The following is a 25,925-nucleotide window of genomic DNA, read 5'->3' as shown; positions in this document are numbered from 1 at the left end:
CTGCTTTTAACAGCCCAGGGTGCATTTCATATGCAGCTAAGGATTTACCCACTTTCAAAGATGCTAAATTTAGTAATACCCCTTTTCCCTCAATATTAATGTCATGAATATTTCACACTCATCCTCCCTAATTGTAGTGTCTGTATTGTTTTTCAATAATAACAGACAGGGAGTGTTCATTAACAACTGTACCAACTATTAAAAAGCCGCATGCATTCTTCAGTTATACTCTGTTATAATCTGATGATAACGCAGGACAAGTCAAATTCCAGAAGGAAACCTAATTGGACGGACCATAAGGGGAAATTTTGCAATTTGCTTATGATGTAGTCAGTCACTGAGCAGATTCACAAGAGGGTACCTGTGTACTGCAATAAACATATATCAAAGTTTATTACATGAGATGATAAGACAAACAATTTTACAGTATACAGTTCAAACAGTGAAGATACTGTTTCCACTTTGAAGTTCCTTCTTCAGTTGTCACAGCCATACTTGGTTTCTATCTGGTAAACCTCTGCGTTCAATTGATGCTAACATCTTTAATTAATGTTTTTTTCATTAGACCCTAATAGCTCACTTATTTCTCAACACTGGTTCCTTAACTCTTCTTCTGCAACATCTGCCTCGAGAGTTTTCTCTTATTAAAACACTCTAGACTTCTCTTGTCTAGAGATTGCTAAGCTAACAGCACCTTTGCTGCCAAATACCTGTTCTCTCTGACCAAAATCTGTGCACTTGCTAACTTTTTGGATGATTTTACCTTTCTAAAGGGCAGCTGTTTCTGTTTCTGTCTCTGTCTCTGTCTTTTGCCTGAAAAGTCGATTTTCCTGCTCCTCAGATGCTGCCTGACCGGCACCACACTCTTGGCTCTGTCTCTGACTCCCTGGGTTATTGGACTCCTTGTTAGTAGGCAAGAGGCCAATTTTTCCTTTCTCATGTATTCAATCTAATGATGACATCAGTTTGAATTGAATAAAAAATCTAGAATTGAAAAAAAGTTCAGCCTAATGCAAATCATTGTCAATTGTCCTAAAAACCCATCTGGTTCATGAATGTGCTATCTTTACCTGGTCTGGCCTACGTGGTCCACAGTAGTTGACTGTTAAGTGCCCTCTAGGCAAATAGGAACGGGCAGAAATAGGAATGCTGAGCCAGCGGCACTTATATTTCATAAGCGAACTTTTAAAAAAGTGACCGGAAGATAGAGATTTAAGGTAACTGACAGTGACTGAGTTGTGTAGCAGGTTGTTCTGATCTGGAATGCACACATGAGATTCACACAACTTTCAAGGGGAATTGGATCTGTGTTTGACGTGGAAGACGTTTGCAGGGCTGTGGAGGAGGATCGGAGAATGGACTAATCAACTAGCCCTTTCAAAGAGTCAGCATAGTCACTTTGGGCCAGTTGACTTTCTTTTGTGTGCTCCCTTTGATTATTTCTTTCTGGAGGTTCATTTGTAGCACTCAAAGGGAATTAGACTGTTGCTTGAAGAGGAAAATGTACAGGGTTACAGGGCAAACACAGGAGAGTGGCACCAAGCGAAATGCTTATTTGGAGAACAAGTGCCGACAAGGTGGGCAGAATGACCTCTGTGCTGTTACAATTCTGTGAAATTCCGTTTGATAGCGCTATCAAAGAAACCTTGCATCACTTCGATTGAGAGGAGGCTGATAGGGTGGAAATTGGCTGGGTTGAATTTGTTCTACTTTTTGCGTTCAGGATATGGGCAATTTTCCACATTTTCATGATTAAGAAATCTGAGTGACACAATTAAATTATTGGGGTGGCTTGCATAAACCTGATTCCCTTAAGTGTTGCAGATTGAGGGGTGAGGAGAAAGTGAGGACTGCGGGTGCTGGACCTCAGAGTTGAGAGTGTAGTGTTGGAAAAGCACAGCAGGTCAGGCAGCATCCGAGGAACAGGAGAATCAACGTTTCGGGCATAAGCCCTTGATCAGGAATTCCTGAACTGATCGACCTGAATTTAGGAAGATTTTCTTTTGCACAATAGGAGGAGGAATCTTCCTCAAAGAGCTAAGGTATCGAGACTGAGGTAGGGATACAGAGCAAGTAATTGGTCAAAGGGGTTGGATGCAGATCAGCTATTATCAAATAGAATGGTGAACTGAGAGATTGAAACACCTGCTTCTGTTCCGAATGCCACGTAAGTATTGAATTATAAATCAAATACAAAATGTGCTGCAAAACTTTGCAAATTCTCAGCAAGTGAAGCAGCAGATACGTAACAGGAAACAGACTAAATTGCACGCAGCTGAATCCACCCTGACACCGATTAGAGCTTTCTGGTATGGACAAGAGGTAAAAATTAAGCAAGCAGGAAGAATTTAAAGGGTAATAGAAGATAAAAATAGGGAAATTGTACTGCAGCTGTACAGGACCTTGGTGTGACCACATCTGTTGTACTAAGTACAGTTCTGGTCTGCTGACTCAAAAAAGAATGTAATTCCATTCAAAGCACTTCAGAGAATGTTCACTTGACTCATGTATGGTATAAAGTCTTTATCTTATAAACAAAGATTTAATAGATTGGGATTTTACTCCTTGTAGTTTAGAAGAGTGAGAGATGATCTTATTAGCATGTAAGTTCTTGAGAGAACTTGACAGGGTAGTTTCTGAGAGGATGATTCACCAGTAGGAAGGACTAGAAAGAGGAGACCGCTTTAAGAATCAGAGGCATGACCTTTAAGACAGAGTGGAGGAAAAGATTTTTCTCTGAAGTTAATTATTCCATGGAATTCCCTTCCCCAGAAAACAGTGGAGGCTGGGTCATTGCTGTTTCCTGTTACGTATCTGCTGCTTCACTTGCTGAGAATTTGCAAGGTTTTGCAGCACATTTTGTATTTGATTTATAATTCAATACTCATGTGGCATTCAGAACAGAAGCAGGTGTTTCGATCTCTTGCAGTTTCAAGTTTTTCTGATCTTCCTTTGAGACCCAGATTGAATCTATGGTGGAACTGGGTTTTTCTCTTCCTTCCCTCTCGAAGAAGAGCTCCAGTGAGTCTGAGCGAGAGGTGACCATAAATTCCTCTTAAGAGCTCAACCGCTCTTTTTCTTGCAATACTAAGGCTCTCGTCTCTAATGATAACAACTGTATGAGGAACTGATTTTCAGTCTCCCCTTTGGTATGAAGAGATGTGATGATAAAAAAAATGTTTAAAAGATTAAGTAGGCCCAGTATAAATACATCATGACCTTTCAAATAATGGACACTGTGAAAGAAAACACACCATGTGCAACATCAACAATGTTGTGTTCACAAAGAGCAGAGAGCTTGGATGAAGTCAATGGAGGACTTTGGGAGAGAGGTAATGTGGATCAGTTTGTGAGTGGTATAAGATTATTATGTTCTTGAACTGAGTGAAAATGTAACCTGCCTGCAGAACAGCTGCCCAGAGCTTCCTTGTTCTTTCTTTGCAACTTCTCTCAGCTAAATGTAAGAGCTGAAAACCCATCAGAATTTATTTTTAGCACTTGTGGAGGACTCCTGAAGCAGATTCATTGGAATCTACCCCACTGTCTTGAGCAGCTAGCTACAACTGTCTCAGGAAGACATCCCTTGCTGGCTGTCTGTGTGCGCAGAAGAATCCTTGGAATCAGAAACCATTTGGGACAATCTGTGACATTTCCGCATGAGTTTACCTATTCCTTGGTCAACGTACTTTAAAGTTAAGACAAGGCCAGTTAGGAGTGGGCACTGTGTACTGGCCCAGCCAGCAATGCTCACATCCAACAAGTGAATAAAAAACGCTGCAGTTTTCACTTTTCTTACGCTCGGACTTGTAGTGTGTGTGCATCTTTTTTAGAGGGTAAGTATGTAATAGCATAACCAAAAGTGTTTGTCAGTAATCTTTGCCTCCCTAAGTAAATTTGTTTTGTTGACAAAAGAAACAATTGGCTGACTTGTTCTGATACAGTCTGAGATCTATATAAATGGCTATACCACCAAACTGGTTAAACTTGAAATTTTATTGTGACCAGTGGAAGAGTGAGACGAGGAAAGGATACAGAACGCCTCTTACATCTACTCGAAGACCTTTCACACATTGTTTACACACTGCAGTCAGGAGCTGTTGCTGAGTGCCTGATAGCTATGCTTAAACATGTTTCATATTCTCCCTGGCATATTCACTTCTGAGGAAGGGTCACTAGACACGAAACATTAACTCTGTTTTCTCTCCACAGAGTCGAGAGTGTGATGCTGGAAAAGCACAGCAATCAGGCAGCATCTGAGGAGCAGGAGAATCGACGTTTCAGGCAAAAGCATTTCATCAGGAATTCCTGATGAAGGGCTTTTACCCAAAACGTCGATTGTCCTGCTCCCTGGATACTGTCTGACCTGTTGTGCTTTTCCAGCACCGCACTTTCAACTCTGATCTCCGGCATCTACAGTGCTCGCTTTCTCCTGGTTGATTTTTCTCCTCACAGCTGTTGCCAGACCTGCTGCTTTTCTCTAGCAATGTGTGTTTTTGTTCCATATACTCTCTGCTTTGTTCCCAGTTCTTGTCATTTGAAAATTGAAAGCTGCTGCTCCCCATCGTCCCCTCGTGAGTTCTCCAATGAACTCAACTAGGAGTTCTGCAGATGGCTGACTCCCCATTCCTTCCCTTCAATTCAAGAATCTAATTGTGTCAACTGAGGTATCAGTAACTAGAAGCACCTTCAGGTATTGTTGACTTTCCCACATCCACACTCATCTCCAAGGGTAATTCAGAATTAAATCCAATATGTCACTTCACCAAGTCATTGACCTGAAACATTAGCTTTATTTCTCTCTCTACCATTTAGTCTAACCTGCTGAGTTTTTACTTCAGTTGATTCAAATTATTAGGACTGCCTAGAACAGCCTTCACATTACATGTAATTGCGCTGACCCAGGAGTGTTAGGTTTTAACTTTAGGTGCCTGAATTCTCTCGCACCTTCGTTAAAAAACAACGTCCTTGTGGTTACCCTTCTCACTACTGTTTTCACTTCACTTTCAGATGGGATAAGATGGGTATTGTCTTAAACAATGATGATGCTTCTTGTCGGTTTGTTTTGATTATTTTGAGATAATAAAGGGAAATGTTTCATTGGAGTTATAAAGACGAATAAAGAATAATCATTGTCTTATTTTAATAAATCTTTCATTTATTGCAGGTATGTCGAACCATACCCCAGGGGGACAGCTGGTAAGGGACTTTACCTTGGGAAGCTGTTATGTAGGGGAATAGTTTTCTGTGGATTGCACTGTGATGTTCTGTATGTTCCACACTAACTTGGTCATGAATATTAAACTCTGCTCACCTAGTCAGGATGAAAAACTGGTCAGGCCTGGTGCTGAATACCAATTGCTGCAGGTGTTGGAGGGATGGGTGTGTGCAAAATCCCTGGGAATTCTGATTGTTCTGTTTCTCAAATGTGTCTCTGTTAGTCTGCGCAGAGCTTTGCAAATATTTAACTTAGTGTTTGACTTGCATTTGTTTTTGTTTTGCCCGACTCTCCAAAGTTGTTGGTTAATATTTGATTTTCTATTAGACAAATGTCATTAAGATTTTGAACAGGATGCTTTATGTCATACAGCTCTCCTTCCCATTTTTCCTCAATGAACTAAAGAACTGCAGACTTGTTCACTTCGCCACTTCTGTTCTTCAGATGTCAGGCATGGTTCTTTATCACCACGAAGTCAGTTGATTAGGTATTCAAGCCCATACCAAGGGCTTGAGCACAAAATACCAGGCTGGCACACTGGTACAGCACTAAGGAATGCCAACCTCACAGAGGTACCATATGCTGGATGATAAACTGAGGCTCTTTCACAGGGACAGAAAAATCCTAGAACACTATTTGGCAGCAGGGCAGGTTCGACTGGGGATCCTGACCAATATTAAGCTCTCAACCAACCCGCCATTTATTTCATTGTTGTTTGTCAGAGCTTGCAGTATGGACGTTGGCTACCACATTGTCTGTATTACAAAAATGCTACAATTCAAAACGACAGTACTTCATTGGTTAAAAAGTGCTTTGGAATATCTGAGATTTTGAAGGATGCTGTAGAAATATTAGATTGTGTTTCTAACAGTAGTTCTTAGTATCCTTACTCTTGCCAGAGAATTTCCATCTTTTTCAGAGCAGTGTAGCTACTGGCCTCGTAGCTTTCTCTGACAAAAATCCAATTTCTGTCACAGAACCTAAGATCTTGGAGCAATAGACTTTTTGAAAAAGCCACGGCTAATGACCCAGTCTCAACATCCCTTGGTGAAGAAATTCACAAATTCACTACCCTCGAAGAGAAATGTATTGACCCTTTACTCTAAGATTATGCGCTCTGGTCCTCAGCTCTCTCATAGGTGAAACAACCTTTCCACATCTTTCCTGTAAAGCACCCTAAAAATATTATCTTTTAGTAAGTTAAAAATCACACAACACCAGGTGTTGTGACTAACACCTGATGAAGGAGTGTTGCTCCGAAAGCTAGTGTGCTTCCAATTAAACCTGTTGGACTATAACCCTGTGTTGTGTGATTTTTAACTTTGTACACCCCAGTCCAACACCGGCATCTCCAAATCATATCTTTTAGTAAGGTCTTTATTCTCCTGTCTGTCTGGCCTAGTGGTACCATCACTAGATTATTAATTCAGGGGACCTGGGTTTGAATTCTGCTACAGCAGTTGGTGGAATTTGAATTCAATTTTTTAAAAATCTGGAATTAAGAATCTACTAATAACCATGAACCCTTTGTCAATTGTCAGAAAATCTCATCTGGTTCACTAATGTCCTTCAGGGAAGGAAATCTGCCATCCTCACCTGGTCTGGTCTACATGTGACTCCAGACCCATAGCAATGTAATTGACTCAACTCTCCTCTGAAATGGAGAAAGTGACGACTGCAGATGCTGGAGATCAGAGCTGAAAAATGTGTTGCTGGAAAAGCGCAGCAGGTCAGGCAGCATCCAAGGAACAGGAGAATCGACGTTTCGGGCATCAGGCCTTGTTTTGGAATGAGGAAAGTGTGTCCAGCAGGCTAAGATAAAAGGTAGGGAGGAGGGACTTGGGGGAGGGGCGTTGGGAATGCGATAGGTGGACATGGAGGTTGGTGGGGTGGTAGGTGAGGACCAGTGGGGTTCTGTCCTGGTGGTGATTGGAGGGGCGGGGCTCAAGGGCGGAGGAGCGGGAAGTGGAAGAGATGCGGTGGAGGGCATCGTCGACTACGTCTGGGGGGAATTTGCGGTCCTTGAAGAAGGAGGCCATCTGGGTGGTACGGTTGGTAAAGTGGATGAACTGTTCAACCTCCTCGTGGGAGCACGAGGCAGCGCCGATATAGTCATCGATGTAGCGGAGGAAAAGGTGGGGGTGGGGCCAGTGTAGCTGCGGAAGATGGACTGTTCCACATATCCTACGAAGAGGCAGGCATAGCTGGGGCCCATGCGGGTGCCCATGGCTACTCCTTTGGTTTGGACTGTATCGGCGCTGCCTCGTGCTCCCACAAGGAGGTTGAACAGTTCATCCACTTTACCAACACTTTACACCCCGACCTCAAATTCACCTGAACCATCTCAGACTCCTCCCTCCCCTTCCTAGACCTTTCTATTTCCATGTCGGGTGACCGAATTGACACGGACATTTATTATAAACCAACCGACTCCCACAGCTACCTAGACTACACCTTCTCCCACCCTGCCCCCTGTAAAAACGCCATCCCATATTCCCAATTCCTTCGTCTGCACCGCATCTGCTCCCAGGAGGACCAGTTCCAAAACCGTACCACCCAGATGGCCTCCTTCTTCACGGACCGCATTTTCCCCCCAGACGCGATCGATGATGCCCTCCACCGCATCTCTTCCACTTCCCGCTGCTCCGCCCTTGAGCCCCGCCCCTCCAACCGCCACCAGGACAGAACCCCACTGGTCCTCACCTACCACCCCACCAACCTCCATGTCCAACGTATCATCCGCCATCATTTCCGCCACCTCCAAACGGACCCCACCACCAGGGACACATTTCCCTCCCCTCCCCTATCAGCATTCCGAAAAGACCACTCCCTCCGTGACTCCCTCGTCAGGTCCACACCCCCTACCAACCCAACCTCCACTCCCGGCACCTTCCCCTGCAACCGCAAGAAATGCAAAACTTGCGCCCACACCTCCCCCCTTACCTCCCTCCAAGACCCCAAGGAATCCTTCCATATCCGCCACAAATTCACCTGCACCTCCACACACATCATTTATTGCATCCGCTGCACCCGATGTGGCCTCCTCTATATTGGGGAGACAGGCCGCCTACTTGCAGAATGTTTCAGAGAACACCTCTGGGACACCCGGACCAACCAACCCAACCACCCCGTAGCCCAACACTTCAACTCCCCCTCCCACTCCACCAAGGACATGCAGGTCCTTGGACTCCTCCATCGCCAGACCATGGCAACACGACAGTTGGAGGAATAGCGCGTCATCTTCCGCCTGGGAACCCTCCAACCCCAAGGGATGAACTCAGATTTCTCCAGTTTCCTCATTTCCCCTCCCCCCACCTTGTCTCAATCAAATCCCTCGAACTCAGCACCGCCTTCCTAACCTGCAATCTTCTTCCTGACCTCTCCGCCCCCACCCCACTCCAGCCTATCACCCTCACCTTGACCTCCCTCCACCTATCGCATTCCCAATGCCCCTCCCCCCAGTCCTTCCTCCCTACCTTTTATCTTAGCCTGCTGGACACACTTTCCTCATTCCTGAAGAAGGGCTGATGCCCGAAATGTCGATTCTCCTGTTCCTTGGATACTGCCTGACCTGCTGCGCTTTTCCAGCAACACATTTTCAGCTCTCCTCTGAAACGCTCCAGCAAGCCACAGAGTTGTATCAATCACAAAATCTTGGAATTCTGTTCCTCAGCTCATTGTGGGCTCACCTACAGAATGTGGACTTCAGAGGTTCAAAAACGCAGCTCACCTTCTCAAGTGCAAATAGCTAGATGGGCAATAGACGTTGGCCAGCCAGTGACGTTCACAAACTACAAGTGAATTTTAAAAGGCCCCAAAATATTAAATTTTTCCTTGTAAGAAAATCCCTTCATATCCTGGATCAATCTGGTGAACCTTCTATTGACCAAACACAATGTCTTTATATCTTTACTTAGATAAACGGAGCAAAGCTGCTCGCAATATTCCAGTAGTGACAACTGCCTTGTGTAATTTTAACATGGCTTCCCTATTGTTACACTCCATTCCTTTTGAAATAAAGGCCATCTGCCTTTCCTATTATCTGCTAAACCTGTATGCTAGATTTTTGCACACGAAGACCCTCCAAATCCCTGTGCTGCAAGTGCAAAACCTCACAATTTTCCACATTGCATTTCATCTGCCAAGTTTTTTTCTCACACTTATGACCTATCTATGATTCTGTGTTTTTTTTTTAAGTCATCCTCACTACTTGTCGTCCTATCTATTTTTATATCATCAGCAAACTTAGCAACAGTACGTTCACTTCGGTCATCCAAGTCATTAATATAGTTATCGATGCAGCATTAGTCCCTGTGCCATTCCACTAATTATAGGTTGCCATTCAGAAAATAATCCCCTTATCTCAACTCCTTGTCTTAGTTAACCATTTTAATATTCTGTCCCCAACACCGTGGGCTCTTGTTTTACCAAGTAGCCTTATGTGTAGCACCTTATCATATGGCTTTTGGTTGTCCACATCAACTGGTTTCCCTTAATCTATCTTGCTTGTTACCTCCTCAGGTAACTCTAACAAACGTATCAGGCATGATTTCCCTGCATGAAGCCATGTTGATGCTAAATTCTTTACATCCTTTATACTAGATTCTAACATTTTCCCAATGAAAGATGTTAAGCTAACAGGCTGACAGCTGCCTGTTTATTTCTCCCTTCATTTTTGTGTAAGGGTGTCACATTGGCACTTTTCCAGGACTTTGTAACAATCCTCCAGGACTTTGTAACAATCCAAGAATTCTAGGAAGATTATTACCAATATATCCACCATCTCTGAATTTGCTTCCTTTAAAATCTTAGGATACAATGCATCAAGTCCGTTGTGCTTTACCCTGTTAATTTCCCTTGTTCCTTTTCTCTAGTAATAGCAGTTGCATTTATTTCCTCTCCACCTTTAGCCCACGATTATTTTGTATTTTTGGAATGCTGTTACATGAAGACTAATGTAAAATATTTATTCAACTCCTCTGCCATTTCCTGATTCCCCATTATTATTTCCCCAGGCTCATTCCCTGAGGGGCCACATTTGCCTTGGTCTCTCATTTCCTTTTTATATATTTAAAGAAGCTTGTGCTGTTTGTTTTTATTTTGTCTGCTTGTTTGCCTCCATAAGTTTACTTTTTTCCTTTGGTTTGGTCATCTTTTGTTGGCTTTTAATACTTTCCCAATCCTCTGGTTTCCTGCTAATCTTGGCCACATTTTATATTTTTTTCTTTTAATTTGATTCTATCCTTATGCATAGTCAGTTTATGTCCTTCCTCGAATCCTTCTTCTCCTCCCCGCTCCACCTTTTCCATGAGTTTCGAAGAATTTGCTTAAGTTGTCTCTCACTTTAAAACTGAATGCTAAATTCTACCATTTGTGGTAAATGTTTTCTCGGGCGTCTTTACTCTGAGATCATTTATTAAACCTGCCTCAATATACATTGCCAGATCTAAAACAGGTTCACAACATATTGGTTTAGCAAACTGTTCCAAATAAAGTCGATCAATTCACCTCATGTCTACCTTTGTCAACTTGATTTTTGCAATGTGCATACAGATTCAATTCACCCATGATTGATGTATTGCCTTTTATATGTGCCCTCATTAAATCATGAATGAATCTGTCCTCCTCAGCACCTTTCAGAGGGCCTTCCTCCCCTTCTTGTTTCTTAATCACACTCATATAGATTCTGCATAATCCAATCTTAGATCATTTCTATTCACTCCATGTAATGTTTGGAACCAGGTGGATGGCATCGTCTATGAGATCCTTGATTGGAGTTGTTAACCTGGGCCAAACAGGGAACTCTGGCTAACAGATATAAACAGGAGCTTCAGAAGGTGTCCTTAGTCTAGGTGTTGCTTTGAGGTGGCTGGTCAGAGCCCATGTACTGTGCACATGTAAATAAAGGGTGACTTAGTGACAGCATACAGGCCTTTGTACAGTTATTTCACTCCATCTGCTACTATCTGCATCAAGTTATCCACTACCCTTCCCTTCCTGGCTGTACTTCTGAAATGTCACATACCTCTGAATATTTAGTTTCAATTTTGATCTTGTAATCACATCTCTGCAATGACTCGAAGATCAAATCCACTGATCTCTATTTGAGCCGTAGGTTCATTTATTTCAGTTAAAGTACTTTGTGTGCATTTAAGTACCATTTTCCCTCTTTAAAGTTTTCCTTGTTTTATGCTTGTCCATGCTGTCTCTTCCTATCTTGGTCCCTGAGTATTTTTATCAAAGTAGTCATAATGCACCATCTCATTTTGTTTTGTCACTCTGGTCGACGTGTTATTGATAGACTTTTGATTTACCTCTACAGTCACTTTGTTTTGACATCTTGGGTTGCAGGATGCAAGGTGGGAAATGTCAGCCTTTTAGTACCATTAGTTAATCCACAGCTTTTCCTGTACTGATTTTTTTTCTCTCTTATGCCTGCTGCTTTTCTTGTATTCCTGAAATGCTATTGTGTCTTCTACTGTGAAGACTGATAGAAAATACATGTTCAAAATGTATGCTATGACTTTCTCCCACCCATTCGCACCCTCTGAGAGACAAATGCTCCTTCAGCTATTCTTCTCCTTTTTCATATACTTGTAGTTTTTATTATTGTTTTTATATTTCTTGTAGTTGCCTATCGTACTTCAATTTTTTGCCCTTTTATTTTAGTAATCCTTTGCTGATTTCTAACACTGTTCAAATCTTCTGCCCTACCACAGATCCATGTAGCAGTGTGTGTTTATTTCTTTCAATTTGATACCACCCTTAACTTACTCAGTTAGACAATAGATGGTTCATTCTTCTTCCTCAGTTGAATATACCTCCGTCATTTTAGCTTTCAACCTAGCTTCCCAGTCTACTTGAGTCAACTTTGTCATTATACTCATATAATTGCCCTTATTTAAATTTAGGTCTCCAGTTTTTTTTTTATCCATATTTCTCGCCCTTAGACTGAATATAAAATTCTATCATGATGTGATCATTAGACTAGAGCATTTTTAATATGCGGTCCTTAATTTATCCTGCATCATTTCACATTGCCAGTTCCAAAATAGCCTGTTTCCTGGTTGCATCTAAGCTTCTGTATCAAATGCAATCTATGACCTCATCCTTTAAACATGGAACAATACAGCACAGGTACAGGCCCTTCGGTCCTCCAAGGCTGCATTGACACATTTTGCCCTTCCATCTAAAACTGTCTTCACTTACAGGATCTGTATCCCTCCAATCCCTTCCTATTCATGTATTTATCCAGATGCTACTTGAATGCTGCTATTGTGTCTGCTTTCACCACCTCGTCTGGTTGAACATTGGAAGCACTCACCAAACTTTGTGTGAAACACTTGCCTCATCTTTTAAACTCCACCCCCCCCGCCCCTTTCTACCTTGAATCTGTGTTCCCTAGTAATAGACCCCTCTACCTTGGGGTAAAAAGCTTCCTACATTCTACTCTATCCATGTTATTCACAATCTTTAAAACCTCTGTCAGGTCACCCCTCAACCTCCCGCCTCAGGCGACTAACTGTGTGGAGTTTGCACGTTCTCCCTGCGTCTGCGTGGGTTTCCTCCGGGTGCTCCAGTTTCCTCCCACAGTCCAAAGATGTGCAGGTCAGGTGAATTGGCCATGCTAAATTGCCCGTAGTGTTAGGTAAGGGGTAGATGTAGGGGTATGGGTGGGTTGCGCTTCGGCGGGGCGGTGTGGACTTGTTGGGCCGAAGGGCCTGTTTCCACACTGTAAGTAATCTAATCTAATCTAAAAAAACCTCCTGTGTTCAGTGAATACAAACCCAGTCTATCCAGTCTAGAATCCTCCATACCAGGTAACATCCTGGTAAACCTTTTTGTATCCTCTCCATCCTTCTGGTGGTGTGGTGACCAGAACTGTCTGCAATATTCTAAGTGTTGTCTAACTAAAGTTCTGTAAAGCTGATATAACTTGCCTATTCTTATACTCAATGCCCCTTCCAATGTAGACACGCATGCCATAGGCCTTTTTTATTACCATATCTACCTGCACTGCCACCTTCAGAGATCTGTGGACTTGCACAGCCAGATCCCTCTGCACATCAATATTCCTAAGGGTTCTGCCATTCACTGTATAATTTTCACCTGCACTCGACCTTCCAAAATGCCTCACCTCACACTTGTCTGGATTAAACTCCATCTGCCATTTTTCAGCCCATACCTCAAACTGATCTATATCCTGTTGTATTCTCTGACAATCCTCAGTATCCGCAACTTCACCAATCTTTGTACCATCTGCAAGCTTACTAATTAGACCAGCCACGCTTTCCTCCAAATCATTTATGTAGATCATGAACAGCAGAGGTCCCAGCACTGATCTTGTGGAACACCACTAGTCACAACCCTCCATTCTGAAAAGCATCCTTCCACAGCTACCCTCTGTCTTATATGACTAAGCCATTTCTGTATCCATCATGTCAGCTCATCTGATACCATGTGACTTCACCTTTTGTACCAGTCTGCTATGAGGGACCTAATCAAAGGCTTTACTAAGTTATGCATAGACAACATCCCTCATCAATCATCTTGGTCATCTCCTCAAAACACTTGATCCAGTTAGTGAGACACAACCTTTCCCACACAAAATCATGCTGTCTATCGCTGATAAGTGCATCTGCTTTGAAATTTGTCCCTGAGAATCCTTTTCAATAATTTCCCTACCACCAACGTGAGACTCATAGACCTGTAATTTCCTGGATAATCGCTGTAACCTTTCTTAAATAATGGGACAACATTGGCTGTTCTCCAGTCTTCTGGGACCATATCTGTGACCAAGGAGGATACAAGGATGTCTGTCAATGCTGCAACAATTTGTCCTCTTGCCTCCCTTGGGACCTAACTTATCTACCTTTATACTTTTTTAAGATGTACAACACCTCTTCCTTTTTAATAGTGACATGGCTTAGAAATTTGACATTCCCTTCCCTGAGATCATCATCTACTAAGTCCTTACTTTGTATCGATGTTCTCTTTGGTCAAAGTATTTGTTTAGGATCTCTCCTATCTCCACATATAGATTCCCTCCTTTGTCCTTGAGAGGGCCTACCCTTTCTCTGGCTTCCGTCTTGCTTTTTATATACGGAGAAAAAGCCTTGGGATTCTCTTTAATCTTGCTTCCTATCGACTTTTCATGACATCTTTTAACCCTTCTAATTCCTTGTTTAAGTTCTTCCCTACTTTCGTCATATACTTTAAGAGCTTCATCAGTTCCATTCTCCTCGACCTTACGTATGAATTATACAATCCCTACAGTGTGGAACGAGGCCATTTGCTCCAACAGGTCCACACCAACCTCCAAAGAGAATCCCACCCAGACCCATTCCCCTACCCTATGTTTCTACATTTCCCCTGACTAATGCATCTAACCTACACATCCCTGAACACAATAGGCAATTTAGCATGGCCAGTTCACCCAACCTGCACATCTTTGGTCTGTCGGAGCACCTGGAGGAAACCCACGCAGACATAGGGAGAATGTGCAAACTCCACACAGACAGTCGCCCGAGGAGGGAATTGAACCTGGGTCCCTGGCACTGTGAGGCAGCAGTGCTAACTACTGTGCCATCCAATACTTCCTTTTCCATTCTAACCAAGGTCATAATATGCCTGGTCATCCAAGGTTCACATAACTTGCCACACCTATCCTTCCTTCTCACAGGAATGTGCCGCTCCTGAATTCTTATCAACTGCCATTTGAAGTGCTCCCACATGTCTGATGTGGATTTACCCTCAAATAGCTGTCTCCAATCAGAATTCTCCAGTTCCTGCCTAATATTGTTGTAGTTTGCCTTCCCCAGTTTAACGCCTTCACCCAAGGACTGCTGTTATCCCTATCCATGAGTATTTTAAAACTCACGGTATTATGGTCACGACTCTGAAAATGCTGCCCCACTGAAACTTCACTCTCCTGGCCAGGCTCCTTTCCCGAAACCGGGTCCGGTAATAATTCCTTCTCTGGTTAGACTGTTTACATATTGTGTCAAGAAACCCTGCTGAATGATCCTTACAAACTCTGCCCTATCCAAGCCCACAGCACAAAGCGAATCCCAGTGAATATGGGGGAAGTTAAAATCACCCACAACAACAACCCTGCTGTTTTTACATCCTTCTAAAACCTGTCAACATATTCTCTCTTCTGTCTCCTGCTCGCTGTTGGGAGGCCTGTAGTATACTCCCAGCAATGTGATTTCACTTTTCCTATTCTTGAATTCTACCCATATTGCCTCGCTGCACAAGTCTCCCTCAGTACAGCTGTGAGATAGGAGAAACTGAGGACTGCAAATGCCGGAGATCAGTGTCAGAAAGTGTGGTGCTGGAAAAGCACAGCCAGTCAGGCAGTATCCGAGGAACAGGAGAGTCGACGTTTCGAGCATAAGCTCTTCCTGACTCTCCTGCTCCTCAGATGCTGCCTGACCGACTGTGCGTTTCCAGCACCACAGTTTCTGACAGCTATGAGTCACTCCTTTACCCCTTTTACTCCCCCACCTCACACCTGAAACATCTAAATACTGGGACATTCTGCTGCCAGTCCAGTCCCTCTTTCAGCCAAGTCTCCATAATCGCAATAATGGTACAGCTCTAAGTACTAACCAAAGCTGTAAGTTCATCTTCCTTTGCCTAATATACTTCTTACATTGAAATACAAGCATTTAAGACCACTTACCCAGCTCTTTTCAGCAGCATTTCCCTGACTTCTTGTTCTTAGTCACGTTTGCCTTGGTTTCTATCTCTCCCTCAATTCCTGCATCTACTGCCCTCCTCTTCTGGTTCCCATCCCCTTGCAGCATGACTTTAAACCCTCCTCAACCACTCTACCAGGTATCCCCCTGTTGGAGAATTGTCCAGTTACAAATAGAGGCCACACACAGATCTTGTGTAATTGACGAACACTGGTTTATTTCTCACAATTTCATGGGGAAGAGAAACTGACTGGACTGATACAAAACAGATACTTTGCACAGTTTAAGTCAATGATTCTCTTCCCTGAGCTTCAGGTACAGACAGTTCTTATAGGGTTGTAGCAGTTAATTACAAGACAATGCCATTTCGAATACAGTTAATAGAAAACAGCTGCTTGTCCAGCAGTATCCATCAGTTGACGATTCTAACAGGAGGTTTAGCTAATCTGTTAATGGGTGCTAATGGCCAACATCTTGGCTTCAATGGGTCCCTAGGATATGTTGGTGCTCCCTAGTCTGCGTGGGCTTTGTGAGCAGTGATACAATTGTGAGGTAGGAAAACCAGTTAGCGGATCATCTGTGTAGTCTGTTCCTTCAGTCGGGGAAACAGCTTAGGTAATGTCTCGTTTCATCACTGTTAGTTCCTGAGCTGAGTGTAGTTGAGTTGAGGTGCCGGTGGCATTATGGGTAGGCTCTGTTTGGCTAAGAACAGACATGGTTTCTGTGAGCAAGTGGTGGACAGGTAATGTGGTTTGTCTCTCTCCCAATCTCCCCACCCCCAACCCCCCACAAGGACATGAATCCCGGTCCTCCCCAGATTATACAGGTCCCAACTCCCCCAGAACCAATCCCAATGCACCACAAATCTGAAACCCTCCCTCTCACACCATCTTTTCAGCCACCTATATATCCCATTGTTTATATTCTGACTAGCTTGTGGCACTGGTAGTAATCCTGAGATAACTACCTGTGAGGTCCAACATTTTAACGTTCTTCCTATTACTACCATTGTTTATTTAATTTGTTCACTCACTGTGAAGGTTAAAGTTATGCATGGTTATTTACTTCTCTTGCAAGTCCAATATTTCTCGATGTACACTCTGTCCACTTTGTAACTACAGTTGTGAAGTCGGTAATTTATTTCTGCAAGTGACTTTTTTTGTTTTCTTTTATTTCTGACCAGACTGATTTTGTATCTTGATCTTCTGAATCATGATAGTATGCATAATTATATTGAATGTCATTTTGTTAACAGAGCTACCACACCTTCTTTCCCTTTCCCTCCATACTTATAGGAGTGCCTGATATTGCTGTAACTATGCTTGAATACATTGGCCACATTGCAAGCACCTCTTGATAATGAGTATTATAAAAACGAATGAACAAAACCCATTTATTTCTGTTTGTGCTCTAAATTCACTCATCTTGTCATGAATGCTGTGTGCATTCAGATAATTATTTTTGCCATTTTTGCTTACTTGGAAAATGCTTACTTGGACTGGGTGTCACAAAGCTGGTTCCTTTTTTCTAAAAGCTTTTCTCAAAGATACTATGTCCTTGGATTTTGTCAGAAGGGTAATAAACCACTCTCGGTTCCGATTAGACTGGTTTGGTACAGAGATTAAAAAGTATTGAGAAGCCTTTTTGTTTATATGTAAACAGATGAGACTTCATGCCAAAGTGGTCTTATTTTAGAAGTGACATGTATAATGAAAGGGGAGTGGTCAGCTCTCTAGCTGAGCAGTTTAGTTTAGTCCAGAACTAGTTGGGAAGTTCAGCAGTGGACTATGTGAACAGGCCCTCTCTCTTTCTGCCCTTCTAACTTCAACCTGTCAGCATCTATTCCACTTTTATACTGTTTTTCAAGAGGGTTTGCTTATTGGGACAGTTGTGTAAATTCGGAACAGCATAATTAAGTCTAGTTTGGATGGACTGAGTTCTGTAGGGGTTCTTTATTCTGCTCGTTGTGTTTCATTGTGTAATCTTGTGAATAAAGTTTTGTCTGTTTTAAAATTTTGTAGTCAACCTAGCTACCTTACTCTGCATAATGTTCACTGCACACTTGCTGAAACAAATTGCAAAGTTATGGTCTGGGCTACCTGCTTAAGAATGTTCTGAGTGGTCTAGCTTAGTCCATAACAGATTGGAGGCTTTTTGTGGGATTTTAAACAGCGGGTGGTAGGTGCTAGTGTCTTTATTTTGCGTTATGGTTTGGTTTGATCGACAAAGCTTGGGATTTCAGTCGCCAAAGTTTTCTGGAAGTGGATTCGGTGGCTTTGGAAGTTTTGTAAAAGGTGAATAAGACCTCTGCAGGAGTTAGCAGAGAAGCTGGAATTGGAACTGCCTGTGTCTGTGAGGAAAGGAGAGATAAATACAGCAGTAACTCAACATTTAAACATGCCAGAGAAACCATCAGAATCTACAGAGATGGCAAGAATTCAATTGCAAATGAAGCAGCTTGAGTTAGAGGCAAGAGATAAGGAAAGGGCAGAAGAAATAAAACATTTTGAGTTACGATTGAAAGCAGAAGAGAGGGAAAAAGAGAGAGCAGAGAAAGAAAAAGACAGGGCTTTTGAACTTCAAAAACTGACACTTAAAAAGGAAAGCTAGCTCAAAAAGTGGGAGATAAAGCCTGAGGGTAGGCTTAGTGAAGAAGAGAGTGAGGGTGAGCAAGCCCCTGGTAATAAGAAGCCCAGTGAGAAACTGTTTATGTTCAAGCATTGCCTAAATTTGATGAGAAGGATGTGGAAACCTTTTTCATCTCATTTGAAAAGGTGGCTAAACAAATGCAGTGGCCAGTTGCAATGTAGATTTTGTTGATTCAAATGAAACTTGTAGGTAGGTCTCGTGAGGTATTCGCATCACTATCAGAGGAAGTATCTGGGGAGTGTGAGGAGGTGAAAAAAGCCATTTTCAGTGCATATGAGCTTGTACCAGAAGCCTATAGACAACGTTTCAGGAATCTACCCTGGTCAAACCTATATTGAGTTTGAAAGGATCAGACAGAATAAATTTGAAAGATGGATAAGAGCTTTAAAAATCAAGCAAACCTATGATGCCCTTAGAGAGGTAATTATTTTGAAGGAATTCAAATACTCACTGCCTGAAATAGTGTGAACTCATGTGGAAGAGCAGAGAGTTAATGCAGCAAGGTTAGCAGCTGAAGTGGCTGATGATTATGAGCTGGTCCATAAAACACGATTTGGCTTCCAGAATCAATTTCAGTCCATGAGGGATAGAAACTGGGACAAAGAGAAATCCTCACGTGGAAAGGGAAAAGTGGATCTCAGTGAAGATCATAAGGATAACCTACCACAGGGTAAAAGAGAAACCCTTGAGGGGGACAAAGAAGTTAAAAAGCTCCGGTGTTTTCATTGTAATAAAGTGGGCCACAGGAAATCACAGTGTTCGTGGGCTAGGAGAAAGCCAGCTGTAGGAAAACTGAACAAGCCTGGGAGTTTTGTTGGACTAGTAACAAAAAGCATAAGGGAAGTTAGACAACTGCCTCAGAGTGTACAAGATGATCAGAGGTTGATTATGGAGGAAGTATCAGATCTGCGTAAAAAACATATATGCAAGGGTAAAGCTTATTCACATAGGCCAGGAGCAGCAGGTAAAGAGGTTACAATATTAAGGGATACAGGATCCTCTCAGTCTGTGATGCTGAAGAATGAGGAGATATGTACTCTTGAGAGACTATTGCCAGAGAAGGTACTGGACACGGGAATTCAAGGTGAGAGACAAAGTGCTCAATTATGCAAAGTGAGGCTAGAGAGTCCAGAGAAGAATGGAGAATTTGTGGCAGGGATACTGGACAAACTCTCAGCTCCAGGAATACAATTTGTCCTTGCAAATGATACAGCTGATTCACCGGTAGGTGTGCTGCCTACTCTGGTTGAAAAGCCAGTGGAGACGCAGGCAACTGAAGATATGGAGAATGTTTATCCAGGAATCTTCCCTGATTGTGTGATCACAAGATCACAGAGACACAGGTTGAAGCGGGAGTGATCAAAAGGCACAGAAAAGGAAGCTGACATAGCTTTATCAGCAATTTTCTTCGATCAGATATGTGGAACAAAGAAAGAGCAAATAAGGTAAACATGCAAGTATCTTTAACTCTGCGATGCTTATTGTGTTACAGCAGAAAGATGAGAACTTAAAACTTAAAATATCAAAAGCCATGTACAGAGAAGGAGAGTGAATGCCTTCCTGAATGTTATTATTTAACAAATGATGTCTTAATGAGGAAATGGAGACCATCATACATTCAAGCAGATGAGAAATGGGCAGAGATTCATCTAGAGTCACAGAGTCATGGAGATGTACAGCTTGGAAACAGACCCTTCGGTCCAACCCATCCATGCCGACCAGATATCCCAACCCAATCTAGACCCACCTGCCAGCACCTGGCCCATATCCCTCCAAACCCTTCCTATTCATATACCCATCCAAATGCCTCTTAAATGCTGCAATTATACCAGCCTTCACCACTTCCTCTGGCAGCTCATTCCATACACGTACCACCCTCTGCGTGAAAAAGTTGCCCCTTAGGTCTTTTTTATATCTTTCCCCTCTCACCCTAAACCTATGCCCTCTAGTTCTGGACTACCCGACCCCAGGGAAAAGACTTTGCCTATTTACCCTACCCATGCCTCTCATAATTTTGTAAACCTCTATCAGGTCACCCCTCAGCCTCCGACGCTCCAGGGAAAACAGCCCCAGCCTGTTAAGCCTCTCCCTGTAGCTCAGATCCTCCAACCCTGGCAACATCCTTGTAAATCTTTTCTGAACCCTTTCAAGTTTCACAACATCTTTCCAATGGGAAGGAGACCAGAATTGCACGCAATATTCCAACAGTGGCCTAACCAATGTCCTGTACAGCTGCAACATGACCTGCCAACTCCTGTACTCAATACTCTGACCAATAAAGAAAAGCATTCCAAACGCCTTCTTCACTATCCTATCTACCTGTGACTCCACTTTCAAGGAGCTATGAACCTGCACTCCAAGATCTCTTTGTTCAGCAACACTCCCTAGGAGCTTACTATTAAGTGTATAAGTCCTGCTAAGAGTTGCTTTCCCAAAATGCAGCACCTCGCATTTACCTGAATTAAACTCCATCTGCCACTTCTCAGCCCACTGCCCCAACTGGTCCAGATCCTGTTGTAATCTGAGGTAACCCTCTTCGCTGTCCACTACACCTCTAATCTTGGTGTCTTCTGCAAACTTGCTAACTGTACCTCTTATGCTCGCATCCAAATCATTTATGTAAATAACAAAAAGTAAAGGGCCCAGCACCGATCCTTTTGGCACTCCACTGGTCACAGGCCTCCAGTCTGAAAAACAACCCTCCACCACCACCCTCTGTCTTCTACCTTTGAGCCAGTTCTGTATCCAAATGGCTAGTTCTCCCTGTATTCCATGAGATCTAACCTTGCTAATCAGTCTCCCATTGGGAACCTTGTCGAATGCCTTACTGAAGTCCATATAGATCACATCTACTGCTCTGCCCTCCTCAATCTTCTTTGTTACTTCTTCAAAAAACTCAATCAAGTTTGTGAGACATGATTTCCCATGCACAAAGCCATGTTGACTATCCTGAATCAGTCCTTGCCTTTCCAAATCCATCCTGTCCCTCAGGATTCCCTCCAACAACTTGCCCACCACCGAGGTCAGGCTCACTGGTCTATAGTTCCCTGGCTTGTCTTTACCGCCCTTCTTAAACAGTGGCACCACGTTTGCCAACCTCCAGTCTTCCGGCACCTCACCTGTGACTATCACTGATACAAATATCTCAACAAGAAGCCCAGCAATCACCTCTCTAGCTTTCCACAGAGTTCTCGGGTACACCTGATCAGGTCCTGAGGATTTATCCACCTTTAACCGTTTCAAGACATCCAGCACTTCCTCCTCTGTAATCTGGACATTTTGCAAGATGTCACCATCTATTTCCCTACAGTCTATATCTTCCATATCCTTTTCCACAGTAAATACTGATGCAAAATATTCATTTAGTATCTCCCCCATTTTCTGTGGCTCCACACAAAGGCTGACTTGCTGATCTTTGAGGGGCCCTATTCTCTCCCTAGTTACCCTTTTGTCCTTAATATATTTGTAAAAACCCTGTGGATTCTCCTTAATTCTATTTGCCAAAGCTATCTCATGTCCCCGTTTTGCCCTCCTGATTTCCCTCTTAAGTATACTCCTACTTTCTTTATACTCTTCTAAGGATTCACTTGATCTATCCTGTCTATACCTGACATATGCTTCCTTCTTTTACTTAACCAAACCCTCAATTTCTTGAGTCATCCAGCATTCCCTCTACCTACCAGCCTTCCCTTTCACCCTGACAGGAATATACTTTCTCTGGATTCTTGTTATCTCATTTCTGAAGGCTTCCCATTTTCCAGCTGTCCCTTTACCTGTAAACATCTGCCTCCAATCAGCTTTCGAAAGTTCTTGCCTAATACCGTCAAGATTGGCCTTTCTCCAATTTAGAACTTCAACTTTTAGATCTGGTCTATCCTTTTCCATCACTATTTTAAAACGAATAGAATTATGGTCGCTGGCCCCAAAGTGCTCCCCCACTGACACCTCTGTCACCTGCCCTGCCTTATTTCCCAAGAGTAGGTCAAGTTTTGCACCTTCTGTAGTAGGCACATCTACACACTGAATCAGAAAATTGTCTTGTACACACTTAAGAAATTCCTCTCCATCTAAACCTTTAACACTATGGCAGTCCCAGTCAATGTTTGGAAAGTTAAAATCCCCTACCATAACTAGTCTATTACTCTTACAAGTTTGTTTCTCAATTTCCCTCTGACTATTCGGGGGTCTATAATACAATCTCAATGAGGTGAATATCCGTTTCTTATTTCTCAGTTCCACCAAACTAACTTCCCTGAATGTATTTCTGGGAATATCCTCCCTCAGCACAGCTGTAATGCTATCCCTTATCAAAAATGCCACTCTCCCTCCTCTCTTGCCTCCCTTTCTATCCCTCCTGTAGCATTTGTATCCTGGAACATTAAACTGCCAGTTCTGCCCATCCCTGAGCCATGTTTCCGTAATTGCTATGACATCCCAGTCCCATGTTGCTAACCATGCCCTGAGTTCATCTGCCTTCCCTATTAGGCCCCTTGCATTGAAATAAATGCAGTTCAGTTTAATGGTCCAACTTTGTCCCTGCCGGCCCTGACTTTTTGACTCACTTCTGTTCTCAGCTGTACCTGCCTCAGATCAATCTCTTTCCTCACTATCTCCCATAGTCGTGGTGCCAAAGCCAGATGGTACCCAACGGTTATTGTGGACTATTATAAAGTCAACGCCACTACAAAGACTGATGCATATCCAATTTCACGGTTGGAGGACTGTGTTGAAAAAATGGGACAAGCAGCTTACATTTCTAAGTGGGACTTGCTCAGAGATTACTGGCAAGTATCTCCGTCAGAGAGAGCAAAGGCAATTTCGGCTTTCATAATGCCATATGGACTATATCAGTTCAAAGTCGTACTATTTGGTATGAATAATGCTCCAGCCACTTTTCAGATAGTGACTAATAAAATCATTGCAGGATTACCCAACTGTGTGATGTATTTTGATGACATGGTGATTTTTAGTCAATCATGGAAGGAACATTTACGGCATTTATCTGACTTATTTGATCGACACCAGAAGGCAGGCTTGGTGTTAAACCTGGCTAAAAGTGAATTTGCCAAAGTCATCTTCCTGGGCCATGTTATTGGACATGGGCAAATGACTCCATGGGATGCAAAAACGATAGTAATTGGGGAACTTCTCACATCACCGACGATAAAAACAATTCCTGGGATTGAGTGGATTTTACCAAACGTTTGTGCCGAACCTTAGCAGTATGGCTGCTCCACCCACCGAATTGTTAAAAAAGAACAAAAAGTTTCAGTGGACAGCGGTCTGTCAAAAGGCATTTAACAGGCTAAAAACTGTATTAGCCACTGTCCCAGTGTTAGCCAGACTAAATTACACGAAACCTTTCAAGGTGGCTATCGTGGCCATTGATGTGGGTGTCAGTGCGATGCTCCTGCAGAAGGATGACTAGGGAATAGAATGACCCAGCAGGTATTTTTCCAGGAAGTTGAACATTCCTCAACAGAAATATTCAACGATGGAGAAAGAGACTTTAAGCTTGATGTTGGTATTACAACAATTCGGTGTTTATATTACGAGCAATGCATCTGAGACAGTTGTATACACTGATCATAACCCATTGACATTTCTGGTCAAATTTAAGGGCAAAACTGACAGACTGTTTAGATGGGGGCAGGTCGTGAAAACATGATTGCCGATGTGTTATCGAGACTCGAGTGAGATACAGGAGCGTGCGGTGGTGGGTGTGCCACGGCCTGAATTTGCATGTGGTTGTGTATATTTGCATGTTTATAGTTAGTACAATGTATATGTGTCTTTACGCTACGTTTTTGAAGAGTTTTAAAGCCATCTTTTGATATTGGTGGTTCATTTTTTAAGGGGGAGGCGTCACATAGCTGGTTTCTTTTTCTAAAAGTTGTTCCTTTTCTCAAGTCTACTGTGTCTTTGGTTTTTGTCAGAGAGGTAATAAATCACTCTCAATTCCGATTAGACTGGTTTGGTACAGAGATTAAAGGGTGGTGAGAGGCCTTTTTGTTCATATGTAAATAGATGAGACTTCATGCCAAAGTGGTCTTGTTTTAGAAGTGACGTGTATAATGAAAGGGGAGTGGTCAGCTCTCTAGCTGAGCAGTTTAGTTCAGTCCCAAAATTCAGCAGTAGACTGTGTGAACAGGCCCTCTCTCTTTCTGACCTTCTAACTTCAACCTGTAAACATTTGTTCCATTTTTTATACTGTTTTTCAAGAGGATTTGCTTATTGGGACTGTTGTGCATATTCGGAACAGCGCAATTAAGTCTAGTTTGGATAGACTGAGTTCCCTAGGGGTTCTTTATTCTGTTTTTTGTGTTTCGTTGTGTAATCTTGTGAATACATTTTTGTCTGTTTTAAAACCTGGTAGTCAACCTAGCTACCTCACTCCAGATAATTTTCACTGTACACTTACCAAAACAAATTGCAAAGTTATGGTCTGGGCTACCTGCTGAAGAATGTTCTGAGTGGTCTGGCTTAGTCCATAACACTGGGACAATCAGGTTGGTAGTGGGTCACAAGGAAAGGAATTTGTGGAACGCCTGTTAGATGCTTTTTTGGGGGGGGAGCGGCTTGTGGTAGAACCCACTAGGGAACAGGTCAGTCTGGATTTGGTAATCTGTAATTTGGTAAACTGGCAGACTTGATTAGGGAGCTGAAGGTGAAGGAACTCTTGGTGGCAGTGACCATAATATGATAGAATTCAGTTTGAGAGGGAGAAGGTAGTAACAGATTTAATGTTACTATAATTGAGTAAAAGACATGAAGAAGGAGCTGGCAAGAGTTGATTGGAAGGGGAGCCCAGCAGGGAAGATAAAGGAGCAGCAAAGGCAGGAGTTTCTGGGGGTAATTCGGGAGGCACAGTAAAACTTCATTCCAAGGAAGGAAAAATATATTCAGGGGAGGATGAGGCAGCCATGACTGACAAGGGACATCAGGGACAGCATAAAAGGAAAAGAAAAAGTACACAATGTGGTGAAGGTTGATGGGAAGCCAGATGTTTGGGAAGCTTTTAAAAACAAGCAGAGGACAACTTGAAAAGGATTAAAGGGGAAGAAAAAGGAAAAAGAGAGTAAGCTAACTAATAATATAAAAGAGGATTACAAGAGTTTTTTTTAGATATATAAAAGGTGAGAGAGAGGCAAGAGTGGACATTGGACTGCTGGTAAATGAAGTTGGAGAAGTAGTAATGGGCAACAAAGAAATAGCAGAGGAACTGAGTATGTACTTTGCATCAGTCTTCACAGTGGGAGACACCAGTAGCAGACCAGAACTTCAAGACAGTCAGGGGACAGAGCTAAGTATAATTGTCATCATTAAGGAGAAGATGCTGGGGAAGTGGATAAGTCACA

At 42.7% G+C, this 25,925-nt stretch overlaps 1 protein-coding gene and 1 long non-coding RNA gene across 2 annotated transcripts in view; one reads left to right on the top strand and one right to left on the bottom strand.

Annotated features, from left to right (window-relative positions):
* The window catches only part of LOC140476533 (metastasis-associated protein MTA1-like), a 131,746-nt gene that overhangs the window by 71,415 nt on the left and 34,406 nt on the right, over positions 1 to 25,925 (top strand). The window contains exon 17 of the mRNA XM_072569306.1: positions 5,165 to 5,196. Within this exon, the coding sequence (XP_072425407.1) occupies positions 5,165 to 5,196 (32 nt within the window). The remainder of the gene's footprint in view (positions 1 to 5,164; positions 5,197 to 25,925) is intronic.
* LOC140476535 (uncharacterized) overlaps positions 16,117 to 25,925 on the bottom strand; it is a 94,205-nt gene continuing 84,396 nt past the window's right edge. The window contains exon 8 of the long non-coding RNA XR_011960503.1: positions 16,117 to 16,620. This is a non-coding gene — a long non-coding RNA (uncharacterized lncRNA). The remainder of the gene's footprint in view (positions 16,621 to 25,925) is intronic.

Source organism: Chiloscyllium punctatum, chromosome 4 (genome assembly GCF_047496795.1).
Source record: "Chiloscyllium punctatum isolate Juve2018m chromosome 4, sChiPun1.3, whole genome shotgun sequence".
NCBI lineage: Eukaryota > Metazoa > Chordata > Chondrichthyes > Orectolobiformes > Hemiscylliidae > Chiloscyllium > Chiloscyllium punctatum.
Note: the sequence above shows the minus strand (reverse complement) of the source record. Positions and strands in the feature narration are given on the sequence as shown.